The 9,129-nt window shown below is 52.1% G+C and overlaps 1 protein-coding gene across 1 annotated transcript; it reads right to left on the bottom strand.

Moving 5' to 3' along the window:
* Positions 1-227: 227 nt before the first annotated feature.
* Positions 228-8,765, bottom strand: LOC118775999 (leucine zipper putative tumor suppressor 3-like). The gene is made up of 6 exons (XM_036526013.1): positions 8,524-8,765; positions 5,200-5,739; positions 4,025-4,549; positions 3,546-3,866; positions 3,017-3,247; positions 228-1,186 (listed from the first exon to the last, which is right to left on the bottom strand). Exons 2-6 carry the CDS (start codon positions 5,662-5,664, stop codon positions 269-271), a joined length of 2,460 nt encoding a protein of 819 aa, XP_036381906.1. The 5' UTR covers positions 5,665-5,739; positions 8,524-8,765; the 3' UTR covers positions 228-268.
* Between the last annotated feature and the right edge of the window lie 364 nt (positions 8,766-9,129).

Here is a 9,129-nt window from a genome sequence, read left to right as displayed (position 1 = left end):
TTGTGAGTCTCAGTGTGTCAGTAATGTTAGTGTTTCAATAGTGTTAGAGTGTAATTAGTGTCCCTCCTGTGTGTCTCTGGTCCCAGTCCTCGACCAGCCCTCTGTCTGTTGTCCCGTTTCCAGCACACATCCCAGGATGGCCCCTGTTAGACGGACTGGACTTTATTGTATGGTGTTGACAGTTGAGCTGTAAGGTGATTTATTTTGAATGGAGCGGTTTGGGTTTGTTAGTAATGATCTGTCAGCTGCCATCTTGGGTGGTTCAGCCTTATATCTCAGTGGATTCGATCCTCTCCAGGCGGGAGTGTGCAGGCCAGGGCGGGGCCAACTGCTGGAGGGCGGGGGGCTGCTCCTCCTCGGCAGGGGGGGAGAGGGTGAGGGTGAGCGGGACAGGCAGAGAGGGTGGGGGCGAGGCGGGGGAGGCAGAGAGCTTGTCGTGGAGCTGGCCCATGCGCAACTCCAGAGCCTGGTTCCTCTGCAGCGTCTCCACGTAGCTGAGCTGTAGCTGAGCCTGGTACTGCAGCACGCGCTCCTTCTCGTCCTGCCAGATGTGGCGCTCCTGAGCGAAGGAGAGTGACTGCCGCTGCCTCTGCTGCCTCTCCAGCCGCAGCTCCCCCTGCAGGCGCTCCAGCTGCCGCCGCAGGTCCGCCGCCTCCTGCAGCTCCGCCTCCTGTCGCTCCGCCTCCTGCCGCTCCGCCTCCTGCCTCGCCTCCTTCTGAAGCTCTGACTCCTGCCGCTCCACCTTTCGCCTCTCCGCCTCCCGGCGCTCTGCCTCTCTGAGCTCCGCCTCCCGCCGTTCTGCCTCTCTGAGCTCTGCCTCTCGGCGCTCTGCTTCCCGGAGCTCCGCCTCTCTGCGCTCTGCCTCCCGGAGCTCCGCCTCTCTGCGCTCCTTCTCCCGTCGCTCCGCCTCCTGCTGCTCCGCCTCCCTGCGCTCCGCCTCTTGCCGCTCCGCCTCCTGCCGTTGTGCTTTGGCCTCGTCGCTCTGCAGGCTCAGGAGAACTTCCGGGGAAGCGGAGGGAGGGGCGCTGGAGGAGCTGTGAGGCGAGGGCAGCTCTCCCCAGGCCGCCCCTGCGCCCCCACCCCTCACTGCGCTCACAGCTCCACCCCCGCTCAGCTCACTCAATGCCTGCTTTAGTCCCAGCACCTCCGCCTCGAACCCGCCCAACTTCTCCCTCAGCAAAGACACCTGCAAAAAGACTCAGTGAGAATCCCAGTCTCCTACTGACCATTAAAAACAGTAGACACTTTAAATTACACTGAATCACGAATCATGTTCTACATTTTTCATATACTGTTTGGTAATATGTGGCTTAGTTGTGCTAATAAAACATTTTGAACTGAATGAAGACAGACAGAGACAAAAAGTGCAAGAGTGCAGTGAATTTAAAAGACAGAAATCTTGACCACAGTAAAGGACGTCCTGCTGTACTCTAAGAGACATTATTGTAGAGCGCTAAGTTACAGTGATGTCAGACTGAAAATTAATGCTTCTGGGAGCTTTGGTGTGACAGTCAATGGCTTTAAAAGAAAAAGACAGCAGAATTTCACATGTAAAAAGTAAGAGTCCATGATATAAATATTACAATTAGAATCTGGTCTAAAAGGTCAACTGCCTTCTCCCCACCCCACTGTGATACATGGGAGTGAAACATGGGGCCAATTTAGTGTAGCAAGACTACACTAAATTGAAAAAACACACATGTGAAAGTGTGCATGCAGATTTCTGTACAAATATACTTTGAGTACTGAGGCACCCTAACCCATGCCGGGCTGAATTTGGTAGATGCACAATTCTTATCCAAATCAAGGAAAGGTACTGGGCCATTCAAGAATAAATCCAACAAATCCTAAAGAGCAAAGCTCTCCAAACCCAAGGGCTCAGCCTGGTAAAGAGTCCCTGCAGTCAGCTGGTGCTGAACCTATATACCAACCCGCATTAGCACAAACAGCTTCAGGTCAGCACTTATTCATAGTTACCAGCTAGAGGTAACCAAAATTTAACACAAAAGAAAAACTCTTATCTTTAATACTGAAAGTATGAAAGAAGTAAATCAACTGCAAAATATAAGCGTGCCTGTTGTTGGGCCCTAACCAGAGAATGCATACTGTCAGAGTGTCTTTTCACTGCCAGAAATACAAAGCAGAGACAGCTCCTGACAAAGCACAGGTTCAGATGACCACACCCCAACTATCGAAGAAGCCCTATATTAGAAGTCAGGATGGACAGAGCAAGACTACAGGTGTGGATGCAGCAAAACAGGAGAGATGAAGACAACAATGTGCCTCCTCTTTACTGTGAAAGATATTCAAAAATATTTCTCAAATTAGAAATAACTTGATTTTCATGACAAGTAATGTTATGGGAAGGACAAAAAGCCCCACCAAAGCCATTATATATCTCAGCCCACCACAGCCTGAAGGACAGTGAGCAGCCACCTGGCAAGGACTGATAACTAAGACATGATTTATAGTATATTCTAGGCATTGGAAATGTTTTCAGGATGCATTTCATGCTACTAAAGCATACTGAATTGTACTGAGACACAGAGATAGGGAAAGGCAGAGGGGTGTTTTAGTAAATGTGTGACTCAGAGGGCACTGTATGCACTGAAAGGGTAGCTGTGTGTGAGAGACAGAGACAAAGAGTCAGCGTGTGACCATGAAGTGCGTGTGTTTAATGAGTGTGTTAACATGAGTGAAGGAGAGATGTACATATTAAAAGGGAATTTAACTGTGTGTGAAGGAGAGAGCGGAAAATACATCTATGGAATAAGTGTTTAACAGTGTGTGTTGAATGAGAATGTAACTGTGACACAGACAAAGGTTCATGTGTGAAATGAAAATGTAACTGTGAGAGACAGAAAAGTTGACCCTGCTTCGAGCATGAGTGTGTAACTAAGAGAGACAGGTGAAGAGGTGGACCTTGGTTAGAATATGAGTGTGTAGCTGTGAGAGACAGTCAGGTGAACCCTGGTTAGAGTATGAGCGTGTAGCTGTGAGAGGCAGAGAGGTGGACCTCAGTTAGAGTCCTCTTCAGCTCTCCTTCACAGTGCTCCAGCTTCAGACTCTTGCTGCTGTAGGAGTCCTTGAGGCCCAGCACCAGCTCTTCCCTCTCCCTCAGCTGAACCGTGAGCTCCTTGAGCTGGCCACGCAGGGCCACCATCTCCCCTGCCCGCTGGGTCACCTCACCCTGACTCTCCCTCAGCTGCTGTTTCAGCAGAGAGATCTCCCCCGCCTTCTGACACACCTAGATGTGTGGCGGAGCGGCAGGCAGGTTCAGCGAGGGGGGGTTGGGGAGTGGGGGGGAGAAAGAGTTTGGGTGTTATTGAGACAGTTCAGTGCAGTCCCTTTAAAAATAAAGACCCTTTATTGCCATCAGTATCTCCCATGACTACTGGTGTCTTCCACTATCCCAGCTTGATGATATCCATTTACCCCCAGTTTGTAACCAGAAGCACCCAATTACTATTCACCTCCCATTTCATATTAACCAATCACCTCATGCCTTTTTCTGTGCCGGCCCTTGCTATCCCACGCAGCCTCACCTCCCACTTGGTCTCCTCCAGGCGTGGCAGGATGTCGGCCTGCTCCTTCCTGTAGTCCAGGCACTTCCTCTCCAGCTCCTCCCGGTGGGCCAGCAGGGTGGCGATCTCATCCTGCAGCCGCCGCTTGTCCTGCTGCAGCCGGGCAACCTGGGCCTGCAGGGCTTGCTGCATGCGCTGGGCGCGGCGGGACACCTGCTGCAGCCGCGCCGCGTAGTTCTGCCGCAGCTCCTCCATCTCCCGCTCCCACACCCGTTGCTTCTCCTCGAACACTTGCACGATGGCCGCCTCGCTCTGGTCCAGGTTCCGTCGCATGTGCAGCACCTGCCCGGGACACGGGATTGGGTTACTTCGTCATTACCACCACCATCATCTTCCTCACTGTCCTCATCCTGATATTCTAATTAAATTGCACTGTCTCTCCACCAAGGCCCTTAGAATCGCTGCTGTCAGTCCCTCCACCTCCCACCACCCAAAATCACCTCTTGCTCTTTCTCCCACAGGCGGTCCTCCAGGTCCTGGATGATGTCGTCAGAGGAGGGAGAGGGCCGTAGAGGCGGGGGGGCGTCGCCCAGATGGCTGAGTCTCTGATAGGAGGAGGTGCTTTTCCCAGAGGAGGACCGCCCGCTGTCAGAGGCACTCAGCCCATTCTGGTAGCCAGGCTGGTCCAAGGGCGCGGCCGTGCCCAGCCGGTTGATATGGCTGGTGGAGGCACTCAGGGGGGGCAAGGCATGGGGAGGGGCGTACCCGGAACCTGAGCCCGCATACGTGGGCAGGCTGGTCAGGGAGTTTCTCCCCGAGTCAGACAGACCTCCCTGTCCACCCCCGCTTCCAGCTGCCGGACTGTCCTGCTCTCTGTGGTTCGCCGGGGCACTGGGAGCTCCGGCCCCCCCAGCACCACGCCCTCCACCCCCTCCTCCACTCTGTCCCACCAGATTCTGCATGGAGTGGAAGCTCTTGGGCACCACGGGCTTGAAGGCGGATGGGCGGACCAGCCCAGCATTGTTCTGGGTGGGAGCACAGGGGTGTAGGGATGCAGACAAAGAGAGAAAGAGAGAACAGTGAACTCACCTCACCAGAGCCTTTGTATCTTAAACAGATTATTCCATCCAAGGCCAGACAAAACAATTCTAGAATATTCCCAAAAACAAATATTCAAAAGTTCTACAATGTTCCCTCCTTGGCTATTAGGTATTCCAGTGTGACATCACAAGCATGGCAACCAAAGCCAGTGAAAGCAACTAACCTAGCAACATGCAGGCTGTGGGCTATTTAACACCACCTGGAGAGAAGAGATGAGTAGGCAATCTCTAACTACATCTATCTCATATTCATGCTTTAGTGCAAGTTTTGCTGTATATGTGGAGTCTGTGTACATCAGCTAATGAGGTAAAATTACCTGACTAACTATATTTTTCCACCAGTAAATATATTCAGTGTGGTCTAGTAGGTATTTTATTAAAGTTTCTTTTCAGTCTTAGCAATTATGAACAGATAGGTTTACTGTAATAACACCTATGACAATAACACCTATGCCAAGACATAATGAACCTCCTCTCTGAAAGCCAGTGTTAAGCTTGGCAAAGGCCATTCCCCAACATACACAGAAACACAAGCATATCCTCCTTGCATGCCCACAGCATGTGCCTCTCAGTACCTGCTCCAATTTTCCAGACACGGGCAGGAGTTTGGGGGGGTTGTGTTTGTCTGATTTGGCCCCCGGGGCATCTCTGTACTGGATGGCCGTAGCGCCGGCACCTGCCTTCTCGTTGTTGAGAAGCACGTTATTCCCGCACGCATCAAGGCCGCTCCCCCCCCGAGGCCCCTCCCGCCGCCCCGCCCCGTTCAGGTATGCCGCGTTGGACAGCAGCCGGTCGCCGTTGGAGGCGGCGGAGTCAGAGCCGGTGAGCTGGGGCCGGTCGGTGCTGCAGCTGCGGCCGTCGCTGGACGTGGTGGCCTCCGTGCCCTCGGACGCAGACGGGGGCGGGCGCTCCGTGCTGCAGCTGCGGTGCCCGGGGCCACGGCGGGAGGTGGGTGGGGCCCGCGGCAGGGTGGTGCGCGTTCCCACGCTCTTCATGGCGAACTCCTGCTCGCCAGCCACCCCGCTACCCACGCTGCCCATGGCTCACTCAGCCCCGCCCAACCCCACGCCAGCCGTCACAGGCACACTGACAGCGCCAGCCAGTGGGGATACACACTGTAGAGGGAGACAAGACGCTGTTAGCATCCGCTACAGATAGAGAGAAGGCTGTCAGTGTCCCTTACAGTACTGACAGAGAGAGGGGTGCTAGTGTTACTTACAGTACTGACAGAGAGAGGTGCTAATGTTACTACAGCACTGACAGAGAGAGAAGTGTTAGTGCTACCTACAGTACTGACAGAGAGAAGTGTTAGTGTTACCTACAGTACTGACAGAGAGAGGGGTGTTAGTGTTACCTACAGTACTGACAGAGAGAGGGGTGCAAGTGTTACCTGCAATACTAACAGAGAGGTGCTAATGTTACTATAGTACTGACAGAGAGAAGTGTTAGTGTTACCTACAGTACCGACAGAGAGAGGGGTGTTAGTGTTACCTACAGTACTGACAGAGAGAGGGGTGTTAGTGTTACCTACAGTACTGACAGAGAGAAGTGTTAGTGTTACCTACAGTACTGACAGAGAGAGGGGTGTTAGTGTTACCTACAGTACTGACAGAGAGAGGGGTGCAAGTGTTACCTGCAATACTGACAGAGAGAGGTGCTAATGTTACTACAGTACTGACAGAGAGAAGTGTTAGTGCTACCTACAGTACTGACAGAGAAAGGTGCTAATGTTACTACAGTGTTAGTGCTACCTACAGTACTGACAGAGAAAGGTGCTAATGTTACTACAGTACTGACAGAGAGAAGTGTTAGTGTTACCTACAGTACTGACAGAGAAAGGTGCTAGTGTTACCTACAGTACTGACAGAGAGAGGTGCTAATGTTACTACAGTACTGACAGAGAGAAGTGTTAGTGCCACCTACAGTACCGACAGAGAGAGGGGTGTTCGTGTTACCTATAGTACTGACAGAGAGAGGAGTGTTAGTGTTACCTACAGTACTGACAGAGAGAAGTGTTAGTGCTACCTACCATACTGACAGAGAGAGGGGTGCTAGTGTGTAGGAGAGTTGAGGAGGAGACAAAGAGTAGGGATAACGAGAGGGAAAGGTTCATCTTCAACAGTCTGTTCTCTGTGAACATTTTTGTACCATGTATCAATTTGGATTTACATATATGTGTTATTAAATCTGAAATCATAACTGAGGTCCAGACCTTCCTTCCTTGTCCTTGTCCCTGTCCCCCCTCTCCCCAGCCACCACCACCACCTGCAAAGTTTCTATGGTGAGGTGAACCCCCTCACACCCCCACAGTTTCCATGGTGATTTGCTGTTTCATTTCATGTTCTGTTTCCATACCCCCCAGAGGAGAGTAAGTCTTAAGACATTGCACTGTGCCTGACCCTGACAAGGAGGGACTGTGACTCAAACACTCCACAGCAATGCAACACAACCACAACCTCACAGCACAAATACAGCTACGCAGCCATTGGATTAATTAATGCTAATCCTAAAACAATATCAACATTGTCTGCAAAAACAGTAAGATAATGACAGTGACTCTTTGTTCTTTTATATCACTCTTTCCCTCCCTCCCTCTCCCTCTCTTCCTCCCTTTTCTCCTCTCCCTCTCTCAAGGCTCATCTGCACCAAGCTCTGGGTCTGCCCCATGATTGGCTGGCTGGTAGAGGGCTCTAGATGCATACTATACCTCCAGGTGAACTCACTACTTCTAAAATTCACTACATCCTAATGCCTGAATGTACAGCGTGTACCCAAACTCTGTTTTCTGGCTCACTCACTCATTCACTTACAAGCATTACATCATCGCTTCCACATTCTACTCACTGCGCACGCACACACACACACACTCACACACACACACACACACACACACGCGCACACACACACACACACACACGCGCGCGCATACACATACACACACACACTTTCTCATTCCCTTCCCTCGTGTGCTCTCTTTCCCTCACACACAATAAATGCAGACAGCATCTCTCCATCGCTCTCCTTCAAAAAACACACACACACACACATCACTCAGATATTCTCTCTCCTATGCGTACGCTGAGAGGCAAACACACTGGTATTGTGCGCGTGTCTTGTTTTTCACAGACACGCACATACACACACCTTACTACACAGTGCTACCCTTACACACACATCATACTGTATACTCCATCGCTTACAAACGGGGTTCTACACACCGCTCGCCTGACAGATCGTCACCGATTACACACACACACACACACACACACACAATGATTCCAGGGGAAGACGTACATATAATATAATGACAGTGCGGTTGCGGCTGAAGCACCATAGTGACCCAACGTCACGGCAAAAACACAGGAGTCAACGCCGCGAGCGGAGAAGAAGCTCTTTCTCTCTGTCTTTCCCCGTTAAAGCATTACATAATGCGTGTCGGCACACACCGCCGCTCCGCCGTTCTCCGTGCCTCGATCCGGGAGAACGAACGCGCCACAATCACAATCGCACACGCACATACACACACACATACACACTACACACAGACGCACACACACTGTACACATACACACACGCGCTGCATGTTCCTATTTCCATCATCCTTACACTGTCTTTACTTCCACTCGGATGAGTAATATTAACAAACACATCACCCCCCCCCCCCCCCCCCCAAGATCTCTCTCTCCCCCTCTCTCTCCCCCTCCCTCTCTCTTTTGCTCTCTGTCTCAATCCTAGCATCAGCTCATAGCTTCATCAGAAGCCTCAATGCAGTATACTGCAAATACTGACAAATCAGTCGATCTAAGCAAATGAAAGAAAGGAAATACATGCAGGTGGCAGCGTCGTGTAGCTAATATGGAAACCGTGCTCGCGTCTCCCATTCATGTCACCGCACTTACTGTTTGCACCACCGCTGTCAGCGACGCGCGATTTCGAGTAGCCCCGCGCGACCGTCCGCCGACTCGGTTCCCTGCCTGTCGAAGAGTCCGGCTGCAATATTGAGGGTGCGAGGAGGCTGTGAATGCGGTGTGCGCGAGTCGGTTCTAACGCAGCTGCTGTCGCCTGTGGCTGCGATCTGGTGATGGAGACCGCATCAGCTGTGCCACACACCCACCTCTGTCCCGCCTCCCGGCGCACGCCAAACACCGCCTCCCTGCCGACAGACCCTATGCGCCTGCGCTGCCGAGGCACGGCCACAATCGGGTCATGTGACCCATTGCCTGGAGCAGGCTCTCTGCATGCTGCTCCTCTCCTGTTTGTGAGCCCAGCACTGCCATGCACCCTGGGTATAAGCTGAGTCTCTAGAGCACAGCTGGTGCTTGTAGCAGAGTGTTGGTGCACCCCCAGCTCTGGTCAACTTGATACTGTTTTTGGTGCATCACCCTCACAACATGAGGCTCTCCCAATCTTTGCTCTCCCCATTAACTGGCTAGTTTCATCAGTCAGGAGCTGGCCTTTAGGCACGGGAGGCTGGTCCTAGTTGGGAGTGAGGGGTGGTTGGGAGC

Source organism: Megalops cyprinoides, chromosome 4 (assembly GCF_013368585.1).
Source record: "Megalops cyprinoides isolate fMegCyp1 chromosome 4, fMegCyp1.pri, whole genome shotgun sequence".
NCBI lineage: Eukaryota > Metazoa > Chordata > Actinopteri > Elopiformes > Megalopidae > Megalops > Megalops cyprinoides.
Note: the sequence above shows the minus strand (reverse complement) of the source record. Positions and strands in the feature narration are given on the sequence as shown.

Coding starts and splice junctions, on each gene's coding strand:
- LOC118775999 (XM_036526013.1), bottom strand. CDS start 5,664: ATGGGCAGCGTGGGTAGCGGGGTGGCTGGCGAGCAGGAGTTCGCCATG. Junction 3,867..4,024: donor TGTGGGAGAAAGAGCAAGAG/GTGATTTTGGGT, acceptor TGTCCCGGGCAG/GTGCTGCACATGCGACGGAA. Junction 3,248..3,545: donor TGGAGGAGACCAAGTGGGAG/GTGAGGCTGCGT, acceptor CCACACATCTAG/GTGTGTCAGAAGGCGGGGGA.